Source organism: Zosterops lateralis, assembly GCF_965231275.1.
Source record: "Zosterops lateralis genome assembly, chromosome: 15".
NCBI classification, from domain to species: domain Eukaryota; kingdom Metazoa; phylum Chordata; class Aves; order Passeriformes; family Zosteropidae; genus Zosterops; species Zosterops lateralis.
This window is the reverse complement of record NC_139775.1, coordinates 839,739-852,934: the sequence shown is the minus strand read 5'-3', so window position 1 is coordinate 852,934 and position 13,196 is coordinate 839,739. Positions and strand designations below refer to the sequence as shown.

The 13,196-nt window shown below is 52.8% G+C and overlaps 1 protein-coding gene across 1 annotated transcript; it reads left to right on the top strand.

The window, feature by feature from the left end:
• Positions 1–1,475: 1,475 nt before the first annotated feature.
• SLC5A10 (solute carrier family 5 member 10) lies at positions 1,476–4,823 on the top strand (the record flags this gene model as incomplete). The annotated part of the gene is given in 7 exon segments (XM_083872287.1): positions 1,476–1,499; positions 1,502–1,591; positions 2,629–2,702; positions 3,488–3,617; positions 4,207–4,266; positions 4,449–4,547; positions 4,731–4,823. Coding segments are annotated over 7 exon segments (570 nt in total).
• Positions 4,824–13,196: the final 8,373 nt, after the last annotated feature.

The following is a 13,196-nucleotide window of genomic DNA, read 5'->3' as shown; positions in this document are numbered from 1 at the left end:
AAGGCTTGGAGCGCCTGGGATAGTGGAAGGTGTCCCTGCCCATGGCAAGGTTTTGGAATGAGATGATCCCTCCCAAGCCAAACCATTCTGGGATTCTTTGACTTGGGAATATTGTGGGGGGTGTAGGTTCCAGCTGTTAAAATTCAAATCAGCTCATCACAGGTAAATGAGTTTAGGGTTGGTTTTTTTGTTTGTTTGTTTGTTTTTGTTGTTTTTTTTTTTTTTTTTTTTGAGATTTCTTGCCTGTCCTGAATGTGTAGATGAGCTAAAAAATGCACCATAGTGCAGAGCTGAACTTGTCCAGGGTTGTTTTCCCAACCCTCCTTGGGCAGGTGTGGTGGAATGCCCAGCTTGCTGCCAGGCAGCTCCCAGTCCCTGAGACTCCAAGTTCCTCACCTGTTGCAGAGAAAACAGTGCTGGAATTGATGAGCATTTAAAGGTTGTTTGGTTTAATCTTTGCATCATGTCCTACAAATGAGTATACAGCTTTTGGCGTGTTCAGAAGTGAAAATTAACCTTTGTTGACACCATTTCTATGTTGGAGACAAACTTTCAGGGACTTTGGAGGGTTCATTGACTTCAAAGGATAAAACCAGGTGCCTTCTTTAATGTTAATGGACACACCAGGCTGATTTATTGACACCTGTGGGTACTTTGAATGTGTTAATGCAGGTCAAATTCCAGCTGAGCACTGAGGGGAAAAGTTGCAGCCAGGTGGGGGTTGGTCTTTTCAGGTAACAAGTGTCAGAGCAAGAGGAAATAATCTCAAGTTGCACCAGGAGAGGTTAGATTGGCTATTAGGAAAAATCTCATGGAAAGGGTTGTTAAGCTTTGGAACAGGCTGCCCAGAGCAGTGGTGGAATCACCAGGGATTTAAAATCAGTGTAGATGTGGTTTAGTGTGGATTAATGGTTGGACTCAATGATCTTAGAGGACTTTTCCAGGCCAAATGATTCCATGGCTCTGTGGTCTCTTCTGTGGGGGTCTCTCCTGGTCAGCCCTTGCTGCCATCCCAGTCTCCACCTCAGGAATTCACCCATCTCCTGATTGATCTTTGCTTTAAAATACAGAAAACCCCCAACTTTGCCTGGTTTCATGCAGTGCAGTTATGATATTGATGAGGGCTCAGGAATTTAGGAACAAACTGCATCCATAAGGCTGGACTCCTGGGCCTTTGGCTATTGATAGTATTGGAGTGGTGGAAAGGGAGGGTCACATGTGAGGCATCACTCAGATATTTTTCAACGCTGCCCATTTGTGAGATACCAAAATCAAGGGGTTTTGGCTCCCTGGGGAGTGGAGAGAGGTGGGAAGCAGTGGAAGCCAGGCTGCCCACCCAGGCACCTTTGGAAGCACAATTCCTGCTGCTGATAATGAGAATTCCTGTTTAATGATAAATGCCCTTGGGCTGCTAATGAGTTACTGATTCAGTGACTGTCCCTGTGAGGCTGAGGATGAAGAGGGAAGGCAGAGCAATGAAGGAGCTCAATTCCACTGCTGGGGATCTGTTACCCCCTCAAAGCAGTTCAGCATTGCTGATCTTGTTGTTGTAGTGGTTTGTTTTTCTTTAAACGTTGGTGTGGGAATATGGGTAAGAGTCTTTTGTTCCTTTCTTGTTTGAGTAGGTTTTCTTTTCAGGCCTGGCTTTTCTGCATGGAATATTTGAAAGCTTCTATTATTTTCTTGTCATTTTCACTTGTGTATTTTGTATGTGGTGCTGTGTGGAGCCAGGCTGGGAGAGCTAGGGATGTTCACCTGGAGGAGAGTCTGGGAGTACCTTAGAGCCCCTTCCAGTGCCTAAAGGGGCTCGAGGAGAGCTGTAGAGGAACTTTGGACAAGAGCCTGGAGCGATAGGACAAGGGGAAATGGTTTCTCACTGCCAGAGGGCAGAGTTCTATGAGATATCGGGAAGCAATTCTTGCCTGTGAAGGTGGGGAGGCCCTGGCACAGGGTGCCCAGGGAAGCTGTGACTACCCCTGGATCCTGGAAGTGTCCAAGACCAGGTTGGATGAGGCTTGGAGCAGCCTGAGTTAGTAGAAAGGAGTTCGGAACAAGATCAGCTTTAAGATCACTTCCAATCCAAACCATTCTGGGATTCTGTGACTTGCTCTGTTTTGTATAAATCCTCTGCCCCTTTCACCCCCTATGGAAAGGCTCCTATAGCCTGGGAGCAAGGTGGAATTAACCACAGAATTAACCAATTAACCATCTGTCTGCTGGGTGTGAGCAGCTCTGCCCCTTGTCTATTAAAGGGTGTTGAGCCAGATGCCCTGATAACAGAAACAACGATCAGATACAGCAGGGTCAGATAAAGACTCCCCAAATGCATTTATTCTGCCTCGAAGAAGAATCTTGTGTCCTATTAGCCAACCTGTCTGCTGGGGATGGCACTAGGACAGGAACATCCTCCCTGCTTCCCCGTCCCTCTCCAGGTGTTTCCTTTGCTATTCATGGCTCCAGGTTCCTGGGGTGCAGCCACTCTCTCGTGTAATTAAGCTCGAGTTGCAGAGCTCCCATTAATTATGGAGTCTCCTGTCTCTTGGCTTCTTGTCTGGGAGACTTGGGTGCTAGTGACTTGTCTGGGTTTTTAGGGAAAGGATGCTCTGTGCTGATCTTTCCTCCTCCCAGTCTTCCTGCAGGGCGAACAGGAACATTGTCAGTGGCTATTTCGTTGCTGGGAGAGACATGGCCTGGTGGCTCTTGTGACACCCTGGACACAGGGACATCAGCACCACTGCCACACTGAATTCCCCCCTGCTTTCTGCTTGCCCACGCTTTCCCCCATCCTGTCTACTTCCTTCTGCCAGAATTTATGTCCTTGGAGCTGTGTTTTTCCTTCTCATTGCACAGAGGATGCTGGAGTTTGTTGGGTATTTCCCACAGGCTACTCTGAGCTTGGGGAGGGATCTGTGGAGCCAAACATCCACCTCCAGCATTCCTGCCTGCTCCTGCTGACTCCAATGAACTGTGGCTGTCCCAAGTTTCCTTTGTTCCCCCTCTTATTTCTGTCTGATCTTGACAAACTGGCTGTTGGTCCTTCCCTTGTCTGGCACTGGCTCCTTGCACAGGGCCACCACCAGCAGGGTTTGTGGCAAACACAGCAACGTGTGGCTCCTCATCCCCCTGGAGACAAGAAAGTCAATCCCAAACCCAGCAGGGATGTCCAGGGGTGACCTGGGTTGTGGGAGCATCATGTTCAGCTACCTGAACTTACGTGTTAAGGGATTTTCTTGCTAAACACACACACCCCTCATCACACGCGGGGGCTCTTCAGCCACATTTTACTTTTAGAAGCCACAGGGACGTCTGTGCGCTGTCGCTCCGGTTCAGACCTTATTTTTTTCCACCTCCTTTTCCTGCGTTATCCCCTGGGGAAGCACCGAGGCTGGTCCAGCTGGCACGGCAGCCGTGCCAAGCCGCGGGGAGCCGGCGTTGGGGCACGGCCCCTGTGAGCACCTGCAGCTCTTCCTCTGCTCCCCGCAGATAGATCAGATCAGATCGGCGCCTCGCTCTTGGCCAGCAGCGAAGGCTCCGGGCTCTTCTTCCTCAGCCTGGCCGGGACCGGCTGGGACCGGCTGTGCCCGGGGGGAATCGCTGTCGCCGGCTCCGAGTGGAATGTAAGAAATGTGATTAGAGACACTAAGCTCTGTCGCAGCAGATGGGCCATTTCACAGTCTCGAAAGGTTTAGGAGGAGCCGCGCGGGGGGTAATTAACACAACCCTGCTAACTTAGCTTCTCCAGTGTCTTACGGTGAGGCTGGAGTCGGCTCAGCTCCATGTGCTCAGGGAAAAGGACATTTTGGAGCTGAGTTCTTATTCCAGCCCATGCAGGTCCTAACAGAGACATGACTGAATAGGGCACCCATTCCCTGCTTCCCCACACGTTGTATCCAAAGTCCTTGGGTCCTGCAGGAAAAAAATGGCATTTGGCTTTTGTGGTGCTCAAGGGGTTGGTGGGAAATGTCCAGTCAGGAGCTAAAGGGCTGTGGGAAGCAGGTCCCTAATGGCAGAGGTGCCAGGGGCTCTCCACCATGTCCCCATGCCCAAAAGGGTGTCAGAGGTATCTGAAGCCACTTGTGGGTGTAAATGTGCCCTTGAGGGTGAACCAGGGCTGGATCAGGAGCAGAGACAGGGTCTAGGACTGCAGTCAGTGTTGAGCTGCAGCAGCATCCATGTTTTTTTCTGTCTCTTTCCTCCTTTCTGATAGCAACTTATGCTCTCCTGGCACTGGCCTGGGTGTTTGTGCCTGTCTACATCTCATCTGGGGTATGTCCAGCTGTCCTGAGCCTGTTGTGGGGAGCATGGCCTTGGACAGGTCCCCCATTCCCAAGAATCCTGGGGGACTCCCGAGTTCTGGTCTGGGAATAATGCTGTCCCCTTGTCCTCCCAGGACCATCCCAGGAGGACGGGGCCTGCACAGGGCAGTGATGGCTCTCCCTCCCTGGCAGATTGTCACTGAGCATCTCCAGTGGAGGTTTGGAGGGGAGAGGATCTGGGTGTACCTCTCCAGCCTGTCACTCCTGCTCTCCATCTTCACAAAAATCTCGGTGAGCAGCCCCTCCTTCAACTCTGTAACCAACTCAGGACTTATTTCCAGCTATCAGAAGGTTATTTTTGGGTTCAGACCTTGTATAACCAAACTGAGGGAATGCATCTACTGCAGGATGCTCCAGGAAGAAGTGGGACAAAAAGTGGGAATTTGTGGGCATATGCTGCATGTGGCATCCCAGGAGTTCAAAGATAGATCCAGCAGTGACGGTCCTTTCCAGGGGGCCCTGATGGACGTGTGGCTGTGCGTCAGGATTCCCAAACTTGCCTTGTAGCAGGAGTTGTGGGTGAAATGTGCTCAGAGGTTGGGCTGTGTTGCCTCGGTTTGTCTCCAATCTCTGGCAGCGATGCTTTCCAGCATTCCCAAAGGACCTGGGACAGCCTGGGACTGAACTGGGAATGTGTTAATTCCTTTGGGGCTCATGAGTTTTCTGAGGAAAGGAAGCCTTGCTGCAGCTACAAGATATTCAAGCCTGTGCAGTGCCTGGAAATCAGGCACTTTTCCACAGGGATGTTTTCCCCTCGTTTTAACCTCATTCACAACTCCCTGTGTGCAGCCTCTGCTCACGCTGGTAACCACGGGAAGAGTTTATCCGAGGTAAAACAGCTCAAGAGCCTGTGATACCAGGTCTAGGGCAAGCAGGAGAGAGCCTGGCACAGACAGCCCTGGGGGGCTGGAGACAGCGAGACAGAGATCAAGAGCAAAGAGCTCAGAAAAGCTGGAGAGAAAACCTGCCGCAGGGAGCACTCCTGCTCTGATGGAGCAGGTGGATCTGACCTGGGCTCTGCTGGGGCTAAAAGAACTGTGCTTTTGCAGGTGGCTGGCGGCAACTAAAGTGCTTTTGCATGAGCTGAGGCGGAGGGGGGGCACTGCTGGCGCACATCGAGGAGCTCAGCGTCTGTCCCTGTGTTCACCGGCTCCAGCGTCACTAGATGTGCCATCGCTCCCTGCAGGGCGTTTCTGCAGCCCCAGGCCCTGGGCTGAGCTGTGGGGGGATCCTCTGGCTGTCTCTCCGAGGGATGTGGAGGATGGAGCAGCCCAAAACCGGGCTCTCTGTGCACATCTCTCAGTGCTTCCTGCAAAGGGAGAGCCCAGTGCTGCTGATGGCAACCCCTGGCTCCAGGAGAGCCCTGTCTCCCCGTCCTGAGCAGGGTCAAGGCACTGTGCTTTGGGTTTAACAGGCAGGTTGCAGGGACATGGCAGCCCTCTCCACAACTTCCAGAGTGGCAGAGGTGGCACTGGTGACTCTCTTGCTGCAGCTGTGGCCTTTATTTCCCCCTACAAAGCCATGCCCTCTCCTGCTGGAGGACATTCTTTCATATAACTAACGCTCTTTGTATCCCAGTCATACATGATGTTGAAAAATCCTACAGCACCTGAAATCATCTTGGTAGCTTTTGGAGCACCAATTCAGTTTGCAAGTTTGGACAGTGACATTTGGATTAATCTCTGATTGTCCTGATAGCCAGTAAACTGTTGAAACTCACTCCCCTCATGTGTCACATCTCTTTCCTGCTGCCAGCAAAGATCCAGGAGGAGCTCAAGGGACATGCTGGAGCACGTGTGTCTCTGTGGTCCCTGGTTCTGTGATCTGTGGGGCTCTCACAGATCCCTCCTGGTGTTTTAAAGAAAAAGAAGCTGGGATAGGATTTGTGCTGGGATAGTTCGTTCTTGCTGGTCTGAATTTGAAGGAGATCGCTGGTGGCTTGAGGTTGTTTTTCAGTCTCTTCCCAGGCACGTCTCCTCTCACCAAATGATGTCCTACTAAGCCATGGGGACACGCTTGGTCCCTTTGTTTTCCAGCCTCTCCATGGCTCTGCCCAGAAGGGATGGATGTCCTACAAGCTCCTTCTTAGTTCAGGAGGTGGTTGTGGTGTCACCTCTTGCCTAACACCAGATGAACCTGCAGATGACCCCTGTGCAGTGCCTGCTCCAGTGGGAACTCTGAGGTTCTCCAGGCCCTCCTACACACAGCCTCGTGTTTGGAGCTCCTTGGACACTCCCAAACTCCTCTTCCCGAGCCTTCCCTCAACCAGTGCTGTCGTTTCTTTGGTCTGCTGAGCTTTCTCTGATCTCTGAGTCAGGCAGGATGCAACAGAAGAGGAATCAGGCTAATAAGGGGATTATCTTGGCATCTGGCTCCATTCACAGTAAATCCTACAGACAATAGTTGTTTCCAGCAGTGGGTTGGGATGAGTGTCTGCAGACACGCGGGGCGGTGCCAAACTGGCCCGGTGTCCCCATCCCCGCGGTGGCCGCAGTGGGGGTGTGGGAGGAAAGCGTGAAACTCGGAGCAATTAGGCAGGGCTGTGTCCCCAGGGGTTTCTTTGGTCCTTGCTGGGGAGATGCCTCAAAACCTGGCATTATCTGGGCTTTTCCTGCCTCCTCTCCCTGCAGATGTTGTGTTTACAGATGGAGTTTTGCCCTCCCAAACTGAGACATTGCATCAGTGCTGCTCCCTCAGCTCTTCTTTTTGGCAGTGGGGATGACAGACCCTCCTCTTCCGGAAATCTCTTTTTGGTGGACTCCAACCTTGCACATTTTGTGGCAAGGTGCAGCAGGGCAGCCCAAAATCCTGCTGGGAGATGGTTTCCCACCCAGCTAGGAGCATGTGAGGAGTCACAAAGGCGTCCTTGCCTTGGTAAAGAGCCCCTGCAGACTCCTCTGTACCCTGGGGAACTCGTTCTACCGAGGTTCTGGCTTCACCAATTGTTAATCCCAAGCTGTCTCCAAAGCCAGCTTTTATTGGGAAGGCTTTAGCGACAGTTGGGTAAGAACAAGTTTCCAGGTGAGGTCACTGGTGGAGGCAGGGATCTCTCTGAATTATGAAGCCTGACTTCAAAGGCTTCTCCTCTCCTCTTGAGCTTGAAAGGACTTATTTTATGAATAGGTCATGCCTGGTTTTAATTAGCTTGTTTTTGTATTTGGGATGTCTTATTAATTAATGCCTCAGTCACATGTGCTTTTATTTTTTCCCACCCTTGCAGAATCACCAGGAAGGGAGGTGGAGATACCTCTCTTCCTCATAGCTGAGGCTTCGACTCATTTGCAGACAACTGCAAAAATGATTAAGCATTGAGAAAGCCAGGAGAAACAATGATGAAATATCTTGTCCAGGGACGAATCTTCCAGCTGGGCTGTGGGGAAGAGTTTCTGGAAAAGGAGGAGAAAATCAGGGGGGAAGAAACTTCCTGGGTGGTGCTGACATGACAAGTGATGGATCTCTCTGAGGGACATCAGGAGCTCTGGAAGACACCAAGCATGCTTGGCTGGCACTATGCTAGGAAGGCTTAGACTATTTTGGGTTCCCACTTCAGGTTGTGTTGGGAGGAGGTGGCTGAGGGACCTTGGTTGGGGCTTTTCTGTCTTGTCATTGGAACTTGTGCTGGGTGAGGGCTTCAGTTGTCCCCTTGTAGGGTGCTCAGGGGTATCGAGCAGTGGTTGTGTTGCATTTGTCGTGGGAAAATATTTGAGGAGCCACTGCTAGAGGTCATGGCATGGCTGGCCATGAGTTGGTTCCTCTTCAAGAGGTCATTCCAGGGCTGAATTCCTTCCTGGTGTAGACAAGGGCCCTCCCAGGCCAATCCCAAGTGCAGCTGAGGACACACAGTACCTCCCTTGGGAATGCCAGGCATGACTGTGGTGTAAAGCCTGGTCCAGATGCCATGGAAGAGGCCCTGAATTAGGATCCTCGAGACCATGGTGTAAGTGCTCTTCTGGCTGGTTTGATTTGATTTGATTTAACTGAGGTTGTGTCTAATGTTGTGCTCAAGTGCTGGGGAATGGCCTTTCTGTTGTGCTGAAGCTGGATTTTGTGTGGATTTTGGGCTGGTGGAGCCCTCCTGGGCAGCTCACACCTCTGCTCTTCCACTGCATGATCCTGCACGGCCCCTCTCCATCACCTGATGCTGATCCTCAGCTCCATGTGGAAATGTGCTGGGACAGAGCAGGAGGAGGGCAGAGCTGGGGCCAGGAAGGGTGAAATGGGAAACAACACCTGCCCAGCACCTTCCTAATCCCCAGAGACTGCTCCCACATGACAGGGCAAGGCAGCTCTGCTGCTGGGGGAGGGTTGTTGGGAAGTGTGTGAGGAGATGTCAAATCAGAGCCACTGTCTTGGCTGTGGGAACCTGTCACAGCTCGGGGCCAGGGTGTGGACTCAGCTCTTCTTGCCTCTTCCTGCCCCTTCTGGCCTCATTCCCTTCCCCAAACAAGGTTTTTGTGAAGATGCCCCAGCTGAGAGCTGGGGATGGCTGAGCTCAGCTGTGGGTGGAGATGTGGTGGTGGCACTGTCACTGTGCCTGGTCCTGTCCTCCCATGGTGTCACAGCTGTTGCTGGAGGAGGTGTTCTAGCTCTGAGTCTCTGCTTTATATCTCATTTCCACCAGGCTGTGACCACCCCAGGTGGGTGCAATGACAGCTGGAGCTGCCTGCTCTGCTCCCTGTGGGCTGGGGGAAGGTGACACAGCCACCCCCTGGGACCCTGAGGGTCAGGATTGTCCTGGTGTGTGCCATAAGGTTTCAGAAAAAGCTCCATGGAGACCTGCGTGCGGCTTTCCAATATTTAAATGGCTTATAAAAAAGGAGGAGATCCACTTTTATATGGGCAGGTAGTGATAGGACAAGGGGGAATGGCTTTAAATAAAAGAGGAGAGATTTAAATTGACTACAAGGAAAAAAAAATCCTTCCCTGTGAGGGTGGGGAGGCCCTGACACAGAAATTCTCAGTCTGCCTGGGCTGGGACCTTTACCTATCCACTGTGCTGGGACCTTTACCTGTCCACTGTGCTGGGACCTTTACCTGTCCACTGTGCTGATGCTGCTGGTCACAGAGCTCTACACCATTGCAGGTGGGTTGCTCAGCATCTGCTGGCCTTCAATTTTCTTCTTCCATTGAAACACACCCCTTACTTACCCTTCTGCTTTTATTTGATTATTGTTATTTTTTTGCTCCTGGAGGTTGTATCAGTGGGGTTGGTGTCCCTGCCCCATCCAGCCAGTATCTGATCATCTTTCTGGAGTAGGTGATGACTCAACCCACAACCTCTCCTTTGTCATTACACCTTTCTATTTGTAATAACTCCTCCCCCACCACTACTTAAGCACTTTCCCCGTGTGTGTACCTATTTGTACAAGCAATGATCTGGGCTTCTCCTATTACAGGATTATTATTGTGGAATCTACGACCTGAGAGGCCTTGACTTGGCTCCTTTCCCTCCCTCTGGCCCTGCCCTCAATGCAGCCTGCTGCCCTCCCTTCCCAAAGCTTTCAGGAATATTTCTTGGCTCTGCTTCCCTGGTGTGTGACCAGCTGTTTTCGTGCAGGGTCAACCCACACAGTGGTTCTGTGATCCAGAGGTGATGAGGGTTTGGAGCTGGAGTTGGAAGTTTTGTGTTCCTGGCTCCCAGCCCCACTCTCAGCCCATCCATGTACCCCTGCCAGGCCTTTGGGTTATTGTTTTGCCTGGGACATTCCCTCCCCTGGTAGTGCCACTGGAGACACCCAGCAGTGAAGCCTCCCTCCTTATCTCATCCCGGCTATCCAAAGGGGAAACAATTTAAAATGTATCCATAACACGGTGGATTTTGCAAGGCTTTGGTTTCAGGCAAATCCCAGCTCGGGTTTTTCCTGCCCACCAGGCTTGTTGTCTTGTGAAGCTCCTCGGTGTGAGCTCAGCCAGGTGTGGCCATTGCATCATCCTGATCCTGGAACGTCCCTCCAAATCCCAGGCATGGCTGGGGGTGGTGCAGCCCTGGATGTGATTTAGTGACTGGTGGTTCAATTTTTGACCCACTTTTTACAATTCTGCTACTTTTTAATGCTTTGGCTGGTGTGCTGGGTGATGGATTCTGGCTGGGGTTTGCAGCAGCTCCAGAGGGAGAGCTTGAGATGGAAAGGGACAAATTCTGGGTGGCACCTGCTGAGCATCAGGTGCTGGAAAAATAAAACTGGGGCTGGTAGGAGAGCTGAGGAGTGCATGAAGGGAAGCTTGATCTCACCTTCATCCCACCTCTCCTTAAATCCCAATGTCCTGGATGTGGTCTGGGGCTGGCTGGTGTCCTCCTGACTTTGTGGAGGTGTGGGGCTGCATCCCTCCCTTCCAGCCATCCCTTGGCTTCCCTTCCAAGCCTCTGGTGAGGCTGCAGCCCCTGTGGCTCTGGGCTGCTCCATCCATGAGGCTGCTGTCCCCCCCTTGGCACCAGACCCACTGAAGAGCTGCTCCCCCTTCCCACTGCAGCTCCCCCACCACAGTGTCAGCAGGACGAGGGTGGGGACAGGCATGGCCCTGCAAGCTTGGCAGGTTTATTGGGATTTTCTGACTGCTCCAAGCCCAAATCCAGTGGTGCTTCCAGCACTGTGGCTTTGTCCCATGCAGGGGCAGCTGTCATCTACATGGACACACTGCAGACACTCATTATGGTCCTGGGAGCCATTGTGCTGGCAGTGAAAGGTGAGAGCTGGGACAGCACAGATCCATTCAGAGGGACCCTCTTCCCCCAGCAGGGTGGTCTTGGGAATAAATATCCAGTCTGAGCAATCTGGTGGCCAAGATGCTCAGTAGGACCCAGTAGGTTTGTAGCAATCACCTTAATAAAATCTGTGTCCCCTGTGTGCCATTCCTCCAGGGCAGATGCCATGAGACATCCCCCTGGTGCTCCACGTGGGGCTGTCCCCTACCTTGATGACATTCCTGTGGACACCACTGTTCCACAAGTCTCACTCTGAGACTGATCAAGGCTTTGGCAGCAAAGCAGAAATCCCAGTTCTGCTCTGGGGCTTTTGGTGGGGTCTCCACACAGGATCCCAGAGCCCAGGGACGTGCCTGGCAGAAGGTAGGACTGGAACAAGGCACTTCTGCAAGGGTGGGATGTGGATCTTGGTGCTCTGCTCCAGGTTGCAGCGAGGGTGGCTCATCCCCAGCCCTTCCTGAACCCCCAGCACTGTTGTGTCTCCCCTCTTTCAGCCTCAGAGCATCCTTGGGAGGCCAGGAGCTTTCATTAGCCTGGCTCTGCCGTCGGGGCTCTTGGCCTTGAGGAGCAGGAAGCAAAAAGTCAGGTCCCAGCTTCAAAGGCAGCTGTTTAAACTAGAGAGGATGGTTTCTAGAGGATCTCCTGAGATGATTCCTACCATCTCCTGGGGGAGGCTGTGCAGGCAGGAAGGTAGGAAAGCTCTGACCCAGAGCTGTGGAGGTGGGAGCAGCCCCAGCCCAGCCCTGTGGCTGCTCCCCTGTGCCAAAGCAGAGCCCTGGACACACATGAAAGTCAGATGAAAGGACAGAGACTTTCTGGAGAAGGGACAATAGCATTTAACCACCCGAGCAGCAGCAGAGCTGCTCCAGGCACAGGAGGACTTTGCCTGTCAGGGCAAATCGGAGCAGTGGCTGCAGCCCGTGCCTTAGACAGTGCCTGGATGTTGGCAATGGTTGTTTGGAGCTGTCCATGGCTCTCTGAGGGTTGTCTCTGCCAGGTGCAGCTGTGCAGAGGAGCCAGAGGAGGAGGGCAGTTAGACTAAACCTGGAAAATCCCCTCGGGGAGCTGCAGAGCCCAGTTTGTTTTGGCTTTGCTGCCTGCGAACGTGGCACGGTGTTTGCAGGGAGGAGAGGGGAGCTTCGCAGAGGGAACGATCCAGGGGAGACAAAGACAAGCTGCTGGTTGCACAGGTCTTTCCTCAGGTCTCAGGATACCTCAGGACCTGGAGGGGGGTGTGCCCCAAGGGTGCTCGGTTTGCTCCAGCTCCTCTCAGGCCCAGCTAATAAAGGACACTCAGTAGAATCCCAGAATGGATTGGGTTGGAAGGGACCTGAAGTCTCATCTTGTTCCATGCCCTGCCATGGGCAGGGACACCTTCCACTATCCCAGGTTGCTCCAAGCCCCATCCAACCTGCCCTTGGACACTTCCAGGGATCCAGGAGCAGCCACAGCTTCTCTGGACAACCTGGTCTAGTGCCTCTCCACCCTCCCAGGGAACAATTCCTTCTCAATATCCCATCTGACCCTGCCCTCTGGCAGTTTAAAATCCCTTTGCTGAACAGAGACCTTGGTGATGGCTCTGCCCAGCTCCAGCACCACAGATGAGACAGACTGGGCCATCCCACCCCCCACCTGCCATTCAGCACGGGGCTTTAATCCCAGCAGAGCCCACGGGCTGCATCCCAGCTCCTGCCAGCTGAGCTCCTGCTGCCTGCAGGGTTTTTTCCCTGCTCTTCCTCCTCGGCAGGCGTGGGTGCCGTGACTTGCCAGCGAACAGCTTTGGGAAGGGAGCAGGTCCGCAGCCCCAGGCACAAATCTCTGCTTTCAGCACTCGGCCTCTGCCTCTGGAGAGCCTTTGTTGGTGCCCAACTCCCATGCAAAGTTTGGGAGTTGCCGGCGCCTGGATAAACCAAGAGCTGGAGAGGGGCCAGGGCTGCTTGCACAAGAGCAGGAGGAGTTCTCAAATGCTGTCTCCCTGTGAAACACGGGAGGATGGGCTGAAGTGGGGGGATGTTGGTGGGTGATGCCCCTTTGCCAGCTCCCCAAAAGCCTCAGGTCAGGAGGATGGTCTGGGATGAGGACAGGTCTGTAGGTTAGTGATGGAAAAATGGGAGGGCTGCAGGGAGAGCACTGTTCTCAGGCAGGAGAGGACAAATGCCTGGAAACTGGGATTTGCT